This window comes from Hemitrygon akajei, chromosome 9, assembly GCF_048418815.1.
Source record: "Hemitrygon akajei chromosome 9, sHemAka1.3, whole genome shotgun sequence".
Classification (NCBI taxonomy): Eukaryota; Metazoa; Chordata; class Chondrichthyes; order Myliobatiformes; family Dasyatidae; genus Hemitrygon; species Hemitrygon akajei.
In genome coordinates, this window is record NC_133132.1 from 110,779,762 (window position 1) to 110,798,884 (window position 19,123).

The 19,123-nt window shown below is 40.5% G+C and overlaps 1 protein-coding gene across 1 annotated transcript; it reads left to right on the forward strand.

Moving 5' to 3' along the window:
* The first annotated feature begins 5,198 nt into the window (after positions 1 to 5,198).
* erich1 (glutamate rich 1) lies at positions 5,199 to 18,850 on the forward strand. Its single transcript, XM_073056774.1, has 4 exons — positions 5,199 to 5,377; positions 8,083 to 8,220; positions 15,631 to 15,762; positions 17,975 to 18,850. The coding sequence occupies exons 1-4, from the start codon at positions 5,341 to 5,343 to the stop codon at positions 18,313 to 18,315; spliced, it is 648 nt and encodes a 215-aa protein (XP_072912875.1). The 5' UTR covers positions 5,199 to 5,340; the 3' UTR covers positions 18,316 to 18,850.
* The last annotated feature ends 273 nt before the right edge of the window (positions 18,851 to 19,123 follow it).

Consider the following 19,123-nt stretch of genomic DNA (forward strand, 5'->3'; position numbering starts at 1 on the left):
TCATTTAGTAACATTTATTTGACTGTAGAACTTAAGGTTTGGAAGTTAGAGCCAATGTAATTACAAAACTTACAGATTTGTTAAGCAGGGTTGTTGTGCAAAGTACATACCATTTTGCTACTTTCTACAATAAAACTATATAGGAACTTGTTATACACGTTGTGACTGCTTTATTAAGTACCTTCAAGGTTCAATGTGTTGTGAGTTCAGAGATTCTTCTGTTCACCACTGTCACTGTTACTTGAGGTACTGTTGTCTTCCTGTCAGCTTGAACAAGTCTATCCATTTTCCTCTGATGTCACTCATTAACAAGGCACTTTTGCCCACAGAACTGCCACTAACTGGCTGTTCTTCTGTTTTTCACACCATTCTCTGTAAACTCTAGAGAATGCTGTGCATGAAAATCCACGGAAATAGTAGCTTCTGGGATTCTCACAGTCGAAGTCACTGTGATCACTTTTCTTCCCCGTTCTGTTGTTTTGTCAGAAAAACAACGGAACTTCTTGACTATGTCTACATGTTTTTATGCACTCAGTTGCTGCCACATGATTGGCTAATTAGATATTTGCATTAACGAGGAGGTGTATATGTGTACCTATTTTAAACTACACTATTTTGGTAGAGGGTGTCTGTTTTTAATTTGAACATCTTTCTTTTCTTAGGCAACACGAGTGAATCTGCAGATGCTGGAAATAAATAAAAAACACAAAATGCTGGCAGAACTCAGCAGGCCAGACAGCATCTATGGGAGGAGGTAGTGATGACGTTTCGGGCCGAAACCCTTCATCAGGAGTGAAGTAACATGGGATGGTCGAGGCGGGATAAGAAGTGAGGGGACGGATAAAGTAAAGAGCTGGGAAGTGATAGGCTGAAGGGAAATGGGCTAGGGGGAAGGTGGAGAGTTATGGGAAATAAAAGAAAAAGAAAGGTAGGGCTGGGGGGAGAGATTGTAGTGAGGGGGGAAAAGGAGAGAGAAAGAGAACCAGACTAAAATAATAGATAGGGATGGGGGTAAGGGGGGGGGGCAGGGGTATCAACGGAGGTCTGTGAGTTGAATGTTCATGCTGGCAGGTAGGAGGCTACCTAGGTGGGAGATAAGGTATTGCTCCATCGACCTGCGTGTGGCCTCATCTTGACGGTAGAGGAGGCCATGGACAGACATGTCGGAGTGGGAGTTGTCTGTGGAATTGAAGTGTGTGGCCACAGGGAGATCCCGCCACTGCTGGAGGACTGAGCGCCGGTGTTCGGCAACACGGTCTCCCAGTCTGCAGCGGGTCTCCCCAATGTATAAATGGCCACATCAGGAGCACCGGATACAGTATATCACCCCAGTTGACTCGCAAGTGAAGTGGTGCCTCACCTGAAAGGACTGTCTGGGGCCTAGGATGGCGGTGAGGGAAGGAGTGTGGAGGCAGGTGTAGCACTTCTTCCGTTATCCCTGAACATTCAACTCAGAGACCTCCGTTGATACCCCTGCCCCCCACTTACCCCATCCCTATCTATAATTTTAGTCTGGTTCTCTTTCTCTCTCCTTTCCCCCCTCACTATAATCTCTCCCCAGCCCTACCTTTCTTTCTCTTTTATTTCCCATAATTCTCCACCCTCCCCCTAGCCCATTTCCCTCCAGCCTATCACTTCCCAGCTCTCTACTTCATCCCTCCCCCCACTTCTTATCCCCCCTCAACCATCCCATGTTCTTCATTCCTGATGAAGGGTTTCGGCCCGAAACGTCGTCACTACCTCCTCCCATAGATGCTGTCTGGCCTGCTGAGTTCTGCCAGCATTTTGTGTTTTTTATCTTTCTTTTCTTTATGTTTTAACCAACCATTTCATTAGTTTACACTTCTGCTTCCCAAATTCCTTTTTGTGATTCCTGTTCCCTACCAGACTAAATAAGATCCTCTCCAATAGTACAAGCAAACTCGTCTGCAAGGATATCAGGGAGAGAGATAAGCCTTCAAATACATTAAATATTTAATATTTTACTTTCTAAAACAATATCTGACAGCCCAAATTCTCTTGCATCAGTAGCACTGATCTAATATTGCATTAATACATTTTGTTCTATTAAAACCAGGATCCTTGAATGATACAACACTGTCTGAAAATTCACCCTGAGAAACATCAGAACGCACATTCGTCAATCCTCCTCTTCATTCAAGATGACTGGGTTTAGTTAAGTTGGATGTGTATTTAAATCCACTTCCCAAATGCACAATGCACTATTCTCAATAGAATAAATCCACATCGGGCAAACTAAACACAACACCAAACGCAAGAAAAATTGAGGAATATTGCTTCATTTGGCTCTTCGTTATGAGTATTCATGTATGGCTGAATGACAATTAAATTCAAACTTGAACTTGATATCAGATATTTAATACTATCTGAATGGAAGAAACATGTATATCGCTTATAACATTTCTTAATCCACGTGTTATAGCATTTCTTCAATTATGCTTAAATATTGTGTCATGTACATGTAGGCGGCAGTGAGTCATAAAATGTAACCAAGTCTCTCATAAATACTGTTCATTGTTGATTTTTCTAATTGAAATTGAGGTCAGTGCAGCAAAGCAAAAATTCTAAGCAATTAATCATTGGGTAATTTTCTTTGAGGGAGTTTTGATTGCATAGAACTTCAACATTTCAATAGTCTTATTGCAGTCATTTAATGTAACTTCAGTCTGCAGAGCAACATCCAAGCAGCAAATCCAGAATAGCTATTATCAACATTAATGTCTTTCCAAATTATATGCCATATCAAGATTGTTTTAGATTGCAATAGCAGGAAGTGCTATATGGATTAAGATATCATGAAAAGTATAAAATATTGATTCAGTTTTCCAGTTGCAAAAAAGTAAGTCAAGAACGCTGCATACTGAAAAAGTAAAATCACAGTTTGCAAATGAATTGGACATTTTCATACACTTTTCCCTGAAGCAGGGTGTATTTGCCCCGACAGTATCAAGACAAGAACCAGACACCATCACCATCAACATGCCCAAAAAATGCCAATTTAATAAACTGAAATCATCTGTTCATTAATAACAAATCCCACTTCATCTTATAATTATTAATCTTCCCTTATTCAGACAATCCATTGTTTCCTGGTCAATTCATGCTACTGTTTTCAACAGTAGCCTGAGTAAATAAACCATCTTTTTTCTCAGTCTTTGATCAGACATAAATGCCCCTCACTGTCTGAGCAAGTATAAAGTTAACCTTTGTCTCAGAACCTCTGCTGCAGCATTAATAGCAGAGAGCACCAAACTTAAGGAGGAAATTCAGCACAGACCATATTTGAACTGGCAAATTTGATGCACCTTCAAAGCAAATGTTCAATCTTCAGACCTGTTTTCAACAATTCCCCACAAACCCACCCCCGCCAAACTACAACTCCTGTGGGGATCTTTGATCTCTCTCCACCAACCTGCACAGGTATGCACCAAGATTTCCTCAGTTTATCACAGCAACTGCCTTCTCCCTAGTTTACAGCTACACCAGTTCTGCCCTTCACCAACATTTCTGCCTCAAGTGCTGACCTTCTTATGATGTCTCCAAGCAGACCTGCGCCTGGACCACTCACCAACCAGCCAAAAAAAAAAACTCTCAACATGGGACATTGTAATGGTTCAGTCTGGTGTCAGCAGTAACTTGTCCTCTTATCATTGGCAGCTGTGGGCTCCCCACCAAACAACACAGTGGTAAACTGCATAATGGAGGAAACAATCAAGGCAACCTCCACCTTCTTCAGTGCTGTAAAGGTCCTTCGTCATGTTCACATTTTTGAGTAAACTGTAAGCTGTATTTCCTCAATCCTTGATCAGACATGACTGCCCTTGACTGTTTATATTTGTTCTCCTCCTTTCAAATACAAAGTTAAACTTTGCCTTGGAACTTCTGCTGCTACAATAAAACCATCAGCCTTTGTTAAGAGATGCAGGTGCAGACTATCTTTAGGTTGGCAACTTGAGGCATGTCCATCAATAGTTCATCAGCTTACAGCTTTGTAAGTTGGTAGAGTTGTAGAGAGGGTGCATGACATGCTTGCATTTGTTAGTCAAGACACTGAGTTCAAAAGTACTGAAGATACACAGTGCAGCTTTATAAGCCTCTGGTTCGGCCATATCTGGAGCCTAGTCACCCCATTTTGGGAAGGCTTTGGAGAATATGCAGAAGAAGATACTACCTAGATTTTAGGGCAAGTGCTATAAGAAGAGGTTGGACAAACCAGGGTTGTTTTCTTTGAAGCAGCTGAGGCAGCGGGGAAATCTGATAGAATTTTATAAAATTATAAGAGCCACAAATAGACAAAAAGACTTTTTTTCTGTCTATGATTTCAGTCTTTATCATAGGACTGAAATATCAATACTAGAGAACACGTCCAAATAAATTGTGCAGGACAAGCTCTCTTTTTTACACAAAAGTGGTGCATGCCTCGATTATGCTGCCAGGGATGGTGTTTGGGGCACATATAATGGTCATTCAAGAAACTTTTGAGTTAGGCACATGAATATGCAGAGAATGGAGGTACATGGACTGCATTCAGGGAGAAAGGAATGGGCACTGTTAGCATAAATAGTCCGACATGGCATTGTGAGCCATATGGCCCATTACTGTAATACTGTTCCATGTAATACTGAAACCACAAGTCCGCCTCAGTCTCGTATTTCTTCCCAGTCAGCTCCATCTTGGGCACTAGCCAACAAAGTACCTAGGACATCTTCAGGGAGCGGTGTCTCAGAAAGGCAGCGTCCATTATTAAATACCTCCAGCACTCAGGGCATGCCCTTTTCTCACTGTTACCATCAGGTAGGAGATACAGAAGCCTAAAGGCACACAACACAGCGATTCAGGAACAGCTTCTTCCCCTCTGCCAATCCTGTTCCTAAATGGATATTGAAGCTTTGGACACTACCTCATTTTTAAAAATATATACAATTTTTCTGTTTTTGCACATTTTAAAAAATCTATTTAATATATGTAATTGATCTACTTATTTATTTATTTATTTTCTCTCTCTTCTATATTATGTATTGTATTGAACTGCTGCTGCTAAGTTAACAAATTTCACATCACATGCCGGTGATAATAAACCCGATTCTGATTCCCTGCCAGCCGGGTATACCGCATTTGCGCGGAGTGCGCATGCGCATCAACTAGCCACCGCCGGCCGGACGCGGCAGCGGACGCACACAATTACGCATGCGCCGTATGTTCCTTCCGCCGGTGTACGTTAATCAGTCGGTCTGATCATGCCGGCTCCCTTCAGTTGGATCCTGTGTGTGTATTAATAGAGAAGATGCACGTTGTGGCGTTTGTATAGGATTTAATCCAATGGTCGGGCAGACGATGATGGTGGAGAGAAAGCGAGGTGAGTCACCGGAGGAACAGCGGAAACTTCCCGCCTGGTGGGCTGATAGAAGACGGAGAGATCAGGTCGCTGAGGTTTATTCATTCAAGGGATGTGGGTTTCATGGGTTGAGCTCAGCACTTAACCTTGCAGGAAGAGATTTCCGGGATTTTGATCCATGGATGGTGAAGGAACATGGACACATTTCCAAGGCAGATTTCCAGCATCTGCAGATTTTCTTCTGTTTGTGATGTGTGGCTGGAAGAGCATCTTCCAGGTAATGTTTTTGCGTCCCTTATCCGTCCTGCGGCGAGATAGTGGATTTGGAAGCTGCTCTCAGCTGTCTTGATTTTTATTCATTTCAAGATGCAGCACGGAACAGGTCCTTACCGACCCAACGAGTCGCACCGCCGGCAACCTACCTGCTTAAACACAGAACAATTTACAATTACCTACTAACTGGCACGGTGTTATACATTTACTGGATTTCGAATGATTTGTAAATTGTTTTATTATTGTCACGTATTAAGTTACGCTGAAATACTCTGTTTTGATTGCTATCCACACATTACAACATGCACTGAAGTAGTATAAGTGAAAGCAATGACAGAATGTGGACAAGGTGATAAGAGTTGCATAGAAAGTTGAGGTGTTTTCTCAAGTGGCGGAGGCTGAGGGGACGCCTCATGGAAAGTTATAGGGTAATGTTTGACTAGATCAATTAGACAGCCGGTATCTTTTCCCAGAGATTGAAATGTGTAATACTAGAGAGCATGCATTTAAAGTGAGATTGGGAAAATTCAAAGGAGATGTGTAGGGTAGATTTTTTTTTATATAGTGTTGGGTGCCTGGAATGTGTTAGTGGGATGGTAGTGGAGCCAGATATGATACAGGTTTTCAAAAGGCTCTTGGGCACATCAGTCTGGAAGAAATGGAAGGTTGTGAACATTATGTGGACAGAGAGATTAGCTGGGCACTTGATTACAAATTTACCGTAGTTTATTCTGCACAATATCATGGGCCAAAGGGCCTATTTCTGTTTGTGACCAAAATGATAAAACCAAAGTGTACTGGAAACACTCTAAAAGGTAAATCACCCTTGCAGCAGCCTCAAAGTTCAAAGTAAAAGCTATTATCAGAGTACATGTATGTTACCACCTACAACCCTGAGATTCTTTTTTTCTGTGGGCATATTTAGCAAATCTATAGAACAATATCTGTAAATATCAGGTGCAACTGTAAACAGATTGCAAATGCAAATATAAATCATTAGTAATAAATAATGAGCATGAACTAACAAGATAAAAGAGTCCTTAAATTAGTGTAGGTAATTTGTGCCTTTTGTCCAAAAGCCTGATGGATGAAGGGTAGTAACAGTTCTTAAACCTGGTGCTGTGAGTCCTGAGGCACTTGTACTTTCTACTTGATGGCAGCAGTGAGAAAAGAGCATGGCCTGAGTGGTGAGGATCTTTGGATGCTGCTTTTCTACAGCAATATTCCATGTAGCTGTGCTCAATGGTTGGGATGGTTTTATTTGTGATGTACTGGGCTGAATCTACTATCTTTTGTTGGATTTGTCACTCGAAAGGCATTGGTGTTCCCATACCAGGCCGTAATACAGCCAGTCAGCACACTTCCCACCGCACAACTATAGATGTTTGCCAATGTTTTCAATGACTTGCCAAATGTATACAGACTCCTAAGGAAGTAGAGGCACTGTCGTGCTTTCTTTGCTATAACGTTTCTATGATAGGTCCAGGACTGGTCCTCTGAGATATTAAAGGAATTTAAAGTTTCTGACCTTCTCCACCTCTGAGGATTACTGGCTTATGGACCTCTGGTTTCCCTCTCCTGAGGTCTGCAGTCAGTTCTTTGGTCTTATTGACATAGAGTGAAAGGTTGTTATTACGCCACTCAGCCAAGTTTTCAATTTCCCTCCTGTATGCTGATTCATTACTCCCTTTGATACGGTCCACAACAGTGGTGTCATCAGCAAACTTGTATATGGTGTTAGAGCTGTACTTAGCCACTTTCAAGAAATTAATGGATCTCTATTCTAATATAGCCTTCCCCGTTTGTCCGCTATACTCCCAATAGAGGTGTCATCCACAAATTTGCTGCTTCAGTTTACAGCATTATCATGCAGATCATTGATATAGGTAACAACCAACAACAGACCCAGCACCTTTCCCTGCAGCACACCATTAATCACAGGCCTCCAGTCTGAGGTGTAACATACACTAACATTCTCTGGCCTTTTCTGTTAAGCCAATGTCAGATTCAGTTTACCTGAAGAAATATGGTCCATGCTGAAAGTTCATTGACTTTACTTCTTTTTGTTAATAATAAATGCAGTGAGCCTGCCTATTCCCACGTGCTCCGCAAACTGTTTTTGTCTTCCTTGACTATTTCACTTGTTTGATTGACTCTATATTTGATTTATTCTCCACCACAATGTTATTGCTTTTTCCAGCCCCCTGCCAAATTAGTTTACCCCCCCCCCCCCAAACCCCGGATAGTGTCAGCAATCCTCACTGCAATGATGTTAGTTCCCTTCCAGTTTAGTATAACCTGTTACAGAAGTGATCCCATTGTAACAAATAACTGACGTCAAATAATGGTACTTAGATTCTTGTTTGTTTTCCCCCCAAAAGTTACTATCTTCTGATATCTTTAAGTTCGCCCTTTTTGTTGAATGTTTATTTTTTTTTCTTGAATCTCTGCAGTATTCAAGCAAAAGGTTTTACAGAAGTTGTATTTTTCATCACCTCTTGAAGAAAAGACAAATGAAGCCCCAACCAAAAAATCAAGCACAAAGCAAGAGAAGAGGGAACTGGAGAGAAACAAATCTACGGAAACAAAAGGTAACAGTTTGAACATGCATCCACACTACATCTGACTCATGCCAGATCTCTAGTTAAACAACAGTGTTAATGTATCTTGTAATTGTGCGAATTCACAGTGCTCCAGTAATACCGCGACATCTTTCAAGCCAATTAGATAGCGTGGACCATGGAAACAGGCCGCTGAGCATGACTGTTCCTTGCTGACCAAGATTTGCAACTTAGTTAGTCCCATTTTCCTGTGTTTTGCCCCATATCCCTTGAAATATTGTTAACGTACCTGCTTTATCCACTTCCTCTGGCAACACCTTCCATATACGGACCACCTCTGAGAGAAAAAGTTGCCCCTCAGTGTACATGAAACCTCACCCCTCTCACCCTACCCTATGTCCTTGAGTACTTGATTCCCCAACCTAGGGGGAAAAAGACTGCACAATCACTATGCCTTCCATGTTTTTATACACCTCCATAAGATCACCCCTCATTCTTTTATGTTCCAATGAATAAAGTATACCAATCTGCTCATCTGTCTGCATACTTCCTGCAGACCTGGCAACATTGTCATAAATCTTCTCTGCAATTTAGCAAGCTTAATGGCATGTTTTCTGTAGGAGCGTGACCAAAACTGAACACAACATTCAGCTCGCCAACATCTTGTACAACATCAACAGAGCGTCCCAATTTCTGTTCTGAATGTCCTGACTAATAAAGGCCAGCATGCCAAAAGTTGCCTTTGCCATCCTGTCTACCTGCAATAATAGTTTTCAGGAACTAACACTGTTCAGGGTTCTAGTATTTAAAGTGGAAGTCCTCCCCTCATTTGTCTTCCTGAAATGGAACACCTTACACTTCCCTGAACGTGACATTCCTTGTCCCACCTACATAGCTGACCAAGGCCCCTCTGTAAATCCTGATGACCATCTTCACAGTCTGACACTACCTATTTTAGTGTCATCTACAGACCTCCTAACCATGCCTTGCACATTCTCACCCACATCATGACAGTTAGCAATGGGTCTAGCACCAGCCCACTAGTTGTGAACCTCCAGTCTGCAAAACAGCCTTCCACCATGACTCTGCTTCCAACCATCAAGCAAATTCTGTTTACATTTCATTATCTTTCCTGCCTCCCATGTGATCTAACTTTCCATAGCATCTTACCAAGGATTTGCTGAGGTCTGTATGGACAACAAGTGCTTTGCGCTCATTGACCTTATTGGTTAGAACTTAAGGCTGATTTATACTTCTGCGTATAGGCTATGCTGTAGGTCTGATTTATACTTCTGCACAGGCTCTACGCCTTTTCGAGCAAGCGTTGGTGTGCGCCAAAATGCTAGTTGGCGGTGGGGTTTCTATGCCACTGTGTTAAGTTTCTTCGTGAGAGACATGGATGGGGAAATGCATTTCAAACATTTTCGCATGTCAGCAGGTAGATTGACTATTTGGTTCATCTATTTCGCATTAGTGTACATACGTGGTGGAGAAGAAGCAACCGGAAATGTGTAGGAGGAAATGCGATACTACCAATCATAGTTGTTGCGGTCTGTGTTGTCGCGACGCTTGAGTGAGTTTTTTGGGGAGGTGCACGTCACCTTACGGCCTAGGGTACACGGTATGTATGGAGTAGATGCAACGCAGAAGTATAAATCATGCTTTAATGTCTCATGTCTTATAAGCTTGATTCAGCTTTTCAACCTCCCACACACTGATCCTAATCAACCCCTGCCTTTCCATATCTTATCCCTCAGAATCTCCTCTTAAAAACTTAACTGCCACAGACATTAGGCTTCCTGATCTATCGTTACCAGATTTTTCTTTGCAGCCCCTTTCAAATAAAGGCACATTAGCCATTCTCCAATCTCCTGGCATTTCACACATCACACATCACAAAGATGATACATACACAAAAGCCAGGGCTCTTGGAATTTCTTGTCTAGATTCCCATAGAATTCTTAGATGTATCTGATCAGGCCTGGGAAATTTATCTTCAAATGTTTTAAGACATTCAGGATCACTTCTAATGTAATGGACTAACACCAAGACTTGCCCCATCAACCAACTCAAGTTCCAAAGTCTTCATATCTTTTTGCTTGGTAAAACCATAGGAGAAATATCCATTCATTCAATCAGATTCCTTCTTCTCCAGCCCTTTACTTTTCCCACCTACCTGGCGTCACCTTCTAGTTAATTCTTCTTCCCCTGCTCTTACCTCTTTGTTCCTATCACCAAAAATGTCTACTTTGGACTTTGAGGTTCAAAGGTTAATATTTTTAATCAAAGCATGTATCCATATACAACTCTGAATTGTGTTCTTCTCCAGATAGCCACAAAACAAAGAAAGAACATGATTCTCATTCAGAGAGAATCATCAAATCCACCCCTACACAAAACTGAACAAGAACATCGACCCCACCAAAAAAAACAACCCCTCCCCCACCCAAAAAACTAACAGAACATTCACCCCAAACACTCTTCCTCGCACAACAAAACAGAAAAGGAACACAGAATATAAAAGTCATACGTCTGAAAAAGTCCACAGTTCATAAACACAGTAGTCTAATCCATAAACACAGAACCATGGTACCATCCTATGATATCACCGATAATCATTGAAAGAGAGGGACAGCACATGAGGCAGAGGGGCCTACCTGCCTGACACACTGAGCCACATGGTGATAGGCCACTTACAGTCTCTTCTTTGGCAGCGATTAAAAGGCAGGCAGTTGGCGCTAAACACTCGCTCGCCTTCTGCATTTGCCTCAATGTCTCAGTCTTCCTCGACGCTTTAAACGGCGGAATGGAGTTGAACATCGGCTCACATCGTCTTGAACTTGCTTTGCATCGAGGCCGTCCAAGTAGGCACTCGCTTCCCGGCAAAACGCTGGATCACTCGAAAACGATTTCCAAACTGTAAATCGCAGGCTCTAACAATCCCAGAAACAATTTAAGGTGAAAAATAGCCCTTTTATTCTATTAAAACAGGCGCTCTACTCTATCTAGTTATCCCTTTTCCCTGTATATATCTTGGATTTTCCTTAAATGTTCTCTGCTGAAGATATTTCATGCCCCTTTTTTACCCTTTTGATTGCCTTCTTAAGCATACTCCTGCATCCCTTGAACTCCTTGATCTCAGCAGATTGCTCCTGACCCATGCCTCCTTTACCCTGACAAGAGCTTCAATATCTCTCATTATCCAGAGTTCCTTACTTGCCTTTCAGTCCATCAGGAACTCCATATACCATATTATCTCAATTTAGAACTTTTTCACCAAACAAAGAATTATACCTTTATTCTTTGTTTCGTGGTTGTCTGTGGGGAAGACAAGTTTCAGGATTGTATACTGCATACATACTTTGAATTTTTGAACTTGTGGATCAAATATGTCCCTTTCCATTTGAAATTAATGAAATTGTGGTTACTGATCCCAAAGGTCCCCAATGACAGCTCAGTCACTTATCGTGATCCATTTCCCAACAAGAGGTCATGCTTTGCCCTCTTCCTCATAGGATCCTCCATATACACAGGAGATTCTCCAGTTGCTGGAAATCCAGAGCAACATATACAAATGCTGAAGGAACACAGCAGGTCAGGCAGTATCTATGGAAATGAAGAAGCAGTCGACGTTTTGGGCTGGGATCTTTCTTCAGGACTGGGGGAAGATGCCAGAAAAAAGAGGAGGGAGAGGGCAAAGGAGAATTAGCTGGAAGGTGATAGTTAGGTGGGAAAGATTAGGGGTGGAGAAGAATAAATCTGATAGAAGAGAGTAGACTGGGGGAGGAAGAGAAGGAGGAGCATGGGAGGGGGTAATAGGCAGGTGAGAAGGGATAAGAGTCCAGAGTGGGGAATAGAAGGAGAGGGAAGGGAGGGAGAAAAACATCACTGAAATGAGAAAATGATGTTTATGCCAGTAGATTGGAAGCCACCTAGATGGATTAGGAGCATTCTTCCCGGCTGAATGCCAGAGCCACAGGTCTGGTTGCTGCTGCTTTCTCTTGAGTGGTCATCTTCTTTATCATATTCCAACTCCCGCCCTGTTTCCAAAATGGTATACACTTTTTCCAAGGAGAATGGCCTTTGAGGAATCTTGCACTATCTGCCTACCCCCTTGACCTTTCCCTGGTGGTCACTCAACTGCCTGTATCTTTTATGTGACCAGCTCACCGAAACTTATCAGTGATGCCTTCACCATCCCTGATGATCTAGAAGTGAGTCGAACTGCAGTTACTGAATTTGGCCAGCTAGGAACTGCATCTGGCCACTTCCCACAAGTGTAGTTCTCAGGGTTACTGTGCGTCTATCTGATTTGCCATTTCCTGTAAGATGAGCCTAACTCTGCCCTAACCACTACCATCCTGGCTCGCCAAGTATGAAGATTAAAGTTGAAAGACCATACCTGCGCTTAATTTTACTCTTGCCTCTGTTCTTTGACTTTAATCATTACACTGCCAAAGCCACAGCACTTTGAATTTAAAAAAAAAAAATGCACTTAGAAATCAAACAGGGCTGGTATGACCTTTTACACCTCAAAACAACACATGCTATGAACGTGAAAAATGCTGTGTAATGCTGCCTCCTCCCTACTACTGTTACACTGATTAGGTCTTGGAGACAATTTGCTTCTATAGATAGCACCTAATTTTATGTAAATATTGGTTGCTTTTTGTCCTGTCATTTTAGGCCTGAAACATCAACTGTTTACTCCACTCCATGGACGCTGCCTGACTTGCTGTTCCTCCAGAGTTCTGTGCATTTCCTTAAGAAAAATTAAGTTTTTTATTCTTAAATTAAAATGACCATTTGAGATACTATTGGGTGTGGGTGAAGAAGATGACCTCAAGAAAGCAGCAGTGGCAGCCAGGTCTGTGGCATCAGTGTGAGCAGTTTTTTACCTGCCAAGTGAGTTTAGATACTACTGTGAGAGTACAGAAAATTTCAGACAGAGAAATTACTTCAGTTTCTTCTAAAATAGCAGTATGGAGAAGACTATAACACATATCCAAAAATTATTGTGATCAAGGTAAATCTGAATGTGTTCAAATCAAAATCAAGATTTTTGTCGTATGCATTAGTACATGTATGCACAGGTGCAATGAAAGTCTTGTAAAATCACAAGCACATTGCATCTTATAAGCAACATTCACAATTATACACATTTTTAAAAGTAAGAGCACAACAAAACAATTCCATTTTGGTGCAAATTAATCAATTTGTTCATAGAGCTAAACTGTAGTGATTAGGGTGCTGCTGCTTGGTTCAAGAACTGAATGATAAGGAGATGAGTTGTTCTTGAAGCTAGTGGTGTGGAACAGGCTAAGATGGCAAGGCCTAGATAGTGGGGGGTCTATGATGATAAATATTGTCCTCTTGAGGCTGCACCTTCTGTAGATGCTTGATGTTCTACACGCATATTAAGGACAAAAGAACAACCAGAGTAAAGTAGATCACAGTAAGGATATATGAATTACCATGCAGTGTAATCCTAAATAAATAGAAGATTTTAGTTAATTGGGATACATTGGGACCAGTACATTTTGGCCCAGTTAAGTGGCTGCCCCAATTAGCTGAAGTTTCATGGAAATAGTTGAAAAGGTATAAAAAAAGACAAACTACCTTTTAAATGAATAAAAAAGTATGCATTTAAATGAAATGCAGAACAAATTAGAACACTACCAATACTACTACAGTACCATAAAACTGCATCGGTTCCTAATAGTTATCAAAAGAAGAATTTGTCCAGTGTACGCTGCCATGTTCCTTTAACCATAAATGAACAACATTAGCGCAGACACCTAGTGCAGGTAATGGACTGCCTTCATACAATGCTTTCAACAGTTGTATCCTCCAAATCTTCATTTTCATTGAAACATTCAAGACAATTATTGATACCTTAATTCTTCATGGTTCCAAACTTGTTGAAGTGAGGAAATTGTTTCAATTTCACTCCCAGCCATTTCTGGCAATTCCAAGCTGAATGCTTTAAACTGTAGTGAACAAAACAGTTCTGAATTGTCTTGTTGCTTATTTATCGCCAACAATCAGTGACCAAAATCACTTTTTTTAAAAACACAAACACACAAAACTAACACAATTTAAAAACTGTTTACTCTAAGCACTGTTTAGTGTCCAATGGTCACACAAGTGCACGTGACTAACACAAGTTAAAAACAGTTTGGCTACAGTCTTTTGTTTCAATTCAGCAACATAGTGTCCCAAATAAATGAAGGGAATCTCTGCTTTTTTTTTTGATTAGCTTTTGTTCTTTAAGAGTTGTCCCAAATAAGTGGCCGTCCTGATTAACTGATGGCCCCATTAACCAGAATCCAGCATACTTCTCAGCAGTATTTACAAATAAACCTGACATTGTTTTTGGAAATTTCAGTGAAGGTGTAGGTGAAAACCTAGTGCATGTCTCCATAAATAAAGAGGAGGTACTTTATTCCTCAGCAGGCTTAAAGGTGGATGAATCCCTAAGGCTAATGGAATGTAATCCAGACTGCTCCAGGAGGCTAGGGAAGAGATTGCTGGGGTACTGGTTGAGATTTTTAATGGACCAAATGAAAGGAGGATGGCAAATGTTCCTTTCCTTTCGGTTAGTCCTGACGAAGGGTCTCGGCCCGAAACGTCGACATCGCTTCTCCCTATAGATGCTGCCTAGCCTGCTGTGTTCTACCAGCATTTTGTGTGTGTTGCTGTTTGAATTTCCAGCATCTGCAGATTTCCTCGTGTTTGCTCATGGCAAATGTTTCTTCCCTTTCAAGAAGGCAGAAGATGAAGCCTTACTAATAATGGATGCTGCTTTTCTGAGACAGCACTCCTTGTAAATGTGGTGAGGAGAGCTTACCTATGATGGACTGAGCTGTGTTCACTACATTTTGTCGGTTTTTCCATTCAACAGCATTGGTGTTTTCATACTGGGCCATGATGCAGCTCGTCAGTATATCTCTCGAAGCTTGTCAAAGTCTTGGATGTCATGCCATATCTTTGCTAATTTCTAAAGAAGTAGAGGCACTGCCGTGCTTTCTTCATAACTACACTTGTGTGCTGGGCCCAGGACATCCTCTGAAATAGTTACACTGAGAAATTTAAAGTTTCTGACCTTCTCCAGCTCTGACCCTGATGAGGACTGGTTTGTGAATCTCCAGTTTCCTCCTCCTGTGCATTTAGGACAGAGATAAGGAATTTATTCAGCCAGAGGGTAGTGAATCTGTCGAATTCTTTGCCACAGACAGCTGTGGAAGTCAAGTCATTGAGTATATTTAGAGTGGATGTTGATTTCTTGATTATTCAGGGTGTGAAATGTTAAAGAGAAGGCAGGAGAATGGGGCTGAAAGGTATAATAAATCAGCCATGATGGAATGGTGGAACAGACTTGATGGGCTGAATGGCCTGCCTATTGTGGTCTTGTATATATTAAAATAAAATCTTCCACAGGTACTGCACAGATTGATCCTGAATGCAGGAAAGTGTACACAGTAAGCCTGCCCCCTCCTGGATATAAAGAGTCTGCACCTGAATCAAATGAGCAGCATGAACCTCAAGAATCAAGTGAAGAAGAATCGGAAGGTAGTAAGCTTTTCTTCCCATCAATTTGCCTCTCCCCCAGGAGCAGTTTTAAAGAGATGTCAACCTTAACTAATCAATGTTAGGCAAATTTATATCTAAACATATGCAAAATGCTGGAAGAACTCAGCAGATCAGGCAGAATCAATTAAGAGGAATAAATAGTCTTCATTAAGTCCTGATGAAGGCTCTTGGCCTTCATTGACTGCGTATTCTCTGCCTGACCTGCTGAGTTTGTGTCTGTTGGCCCCTCTTTCTAGCATCTGCAGACTCACTTGTGTTATTGTTTATTTCTCTAATGATGAGTTGAAATGAACGGTGGAGGAAATAATTGATTATATGCTTCAAGCACAATGACGTCCAGTCCTTTGCAACATGTCATTGTTTCCTTGATTAGTTTGGGCTCTTGCCTTTGGCTGCAAGGTAGGCCTGGACTTCCTAGTTTGAGATCAAGGGATTGCAGCTGATGCTTCAAAGAAACTTGCCCACTAAAATGAACCAAAGTTTTGTCATGTGGTTTCTTCTTTCTACTATACAATTTTTAAATAAGATGCCAGCTGATGGTGTGCAACATTAAGAAAGCTCAGTAATTACTTTGAATAATTCCCACTCAGCATGTTTCTTTGCATGCAATATTCAATAGCTGGAACAGAATGGAACAGAAAATATAAGGAATCAAGTTGTTATGCTTGAATTGATTAATTTACTTCATTTTAAGACTTGTAGGATTAAGAGACTGGAACATTTACAAGGTATTATGGGAAGATAAATTGCAAACTAACTTAAAAGTTAAAAATTAGTTTAAAATTACATTTAGGTGATCTCAGTGAGCGCAGGACCCCAAAATTCATTCTTTTCAAGATCTGACAGTTTGTTGAACAGTAATTATGTTTTGAATTTGATAAAAATCTAGTTTGTCATTTAATAAAGCCAGACGTTTTCTAACCACAAATCTCAGTCGCTTTAATGGACAACTCTCTTACTTCGAATAGACCTGAAAAGACTGCAAGTGCAAAGAATCAGAATGTCACTGACAGTGATATCAAATTTCTGCACTCTAGTATCTCTGCTTGCTGCTAGTTTCAGAATAAGTGATCGATGGCAATTTTACAATTGTTGGAGCTGCAAATGCAAGTTAATTTTTTTAGAGAGCTATTGAGTTAAGCAGCATGGAAACAAGCCTTTCAGTCCAACTGATCCATACTGACAAATATGCCCCATCCAAGTTAGTTCCATAATCAAAGCCTATCCAACTGTCTTTTAAAAGGAATCATCACTTCCTCTGGCAGCTCATTCCATGTTCATACCACCATTGTGTTAAATAAAAAATTGCCCTCAAACCTCTCAAGTCTTCCCCTCTCAATTTGTAAATGTTGGTTTGATCTTGAAATACCTTCAACCAAAGTAATAGTACCTTGTGTTACAAGAAGTAAAAGTCAAACTTTGAGGACTCACAGTTAGATTTGTCATTTTTTTTTGCACTTAAAATCTACTCTTACTCTGTAATGAAGTTATAATGGAAAAGAAGGCCATTGATAATCTGAGCATGAGATCAAAGTTTCCTATGGGTAAACTGCTCATAAAGTGCACATTTCTCTAGTTTTCCTGTATTTTGGTGTAACAGTAAATCTAATTTATTTTCCAAAATATTATTTTAAACTATTTAATTCCAGTGTTCTCAGACTATAGTTCACAAATAGGTGTAATTAAGTGCACACAACTTTTTGTATTTTGCTTTAACCTTGAGTAATTTTTGGATAGAATGTTAGGATGTTGCCAGGACAAGACGGGCTGAGTTACAGGGTGAGGTTAACCAATATAGTTTTCTATTCCTTGGAACGTAGGAGAATGAGGGGTGACTAAAGATTATGGGAGTCTTGGATAAAGTGGATAGTAAGTCTTTTCCCAGAGAGCAAAGATTCTGGGTGAGGGACGTGAATGTCACGCAGAGGTGGTGAGTATATGGAATGAGCAGCCGGGGAAGTGGTTGAGGCAGGTACAGTAGTAACATTTAAGAAGCACTTGGGTAGGTACACCGAGGGCATGACTTAGAAGGATATGTGCCGAACATCGGGAATTGGGACCAGTTGGGTAGGCACTGTCATTGGCATGGTCTGGTTTGGCTGGAAAGCCTGTACAGTGCTGTATTGTTAGATGATTCTCTTGACAATAGAAAATCAAAGGAATTACAAATTACCTATTTGTTTATTTATAGAAAGGCATTCTGCAGAAAAATTCCACAGAAAGCATAAGCGGAAAAGAAAACTCAAGGGCTTGGTGCATAAAGACTTCTGTGAAAAGACAAACACAGAATTTCAGCAGCCAGCAGATTTACAGACTGACATCTTACAAACTTTGACATGTTCTGAAAAGCCAAAAACTGAAATGTTAACTAAAAACAGGAGAAGGAAACTCAAAAAGAAACGACATAAAGAAAAGCTGAAAGCAGCTGGACTGGTATCAAAAGCTGCAGCTGTGGAATTAATTTATCAACCAGTCGAGAGCAGTAATGGTGATGTTGCTGGAGCTGAAGAAGCAGCTGAGGTCATTGACTGAAGTACAACCTTGGAATTATTCTTCTCTGTTGTACATTGCTACTTTTGATAATCTTGGATAATTTCTTTTCCAGCATTGATTTTCAGTCCCTACTCCCACTATTCAGAAGCCAAAGCACATAATGAACTTAGAATTGCAAGGTGTGATCAGTTAACACATCAACATTGTTTTGGGGAAAAACAGTTTTCTTTTCCATTGTGCATATTATATCATTTCATAGAGAAAATTTTAAATAATTATACTTTTCTATCCTTTTGCTTGAGATGATGATCATTTTGCTTGCCATGCAACTATCATTAACTATATTTTAGTCTTGAATATTCATACCAGAAGGCTGAGAAAAAGAATTGTATTTTGTTCACTTCTAATTATTTGACATCATTATGCAATTGTCTTGGTATAGAATTAAACTATTTTGAGAGATAATTTGTTTCCACATTTTTATGTAGATAATTTACAATTCATGTTACAATTAGAATATAATTATTTCTTTGCTATCTGAATACTACATTAAACTGTTCCTGTCTCATCTGAATATTAGTTTTTTTAATTCTTAAAAAAGTGAGATTTGAACTTCTGCAAAACTGATATTTGCTTATTTAGAATATTTGATAGAGTGATGCAAGACAGATTCTCTTTCCATATTTACCTGTGCCATTGGATAGTCAACTGTTGGTTGATTATCCAGTGGTTGATCCCAAATTTTCAAGGATTCATGGAGAGAAAACTGACCTCAGTTGTGAATGCCTGGCCAATATTCTGAGAATATTACCTTGGAGGAATTGAACAAAAATGTTCTTATTCCTGA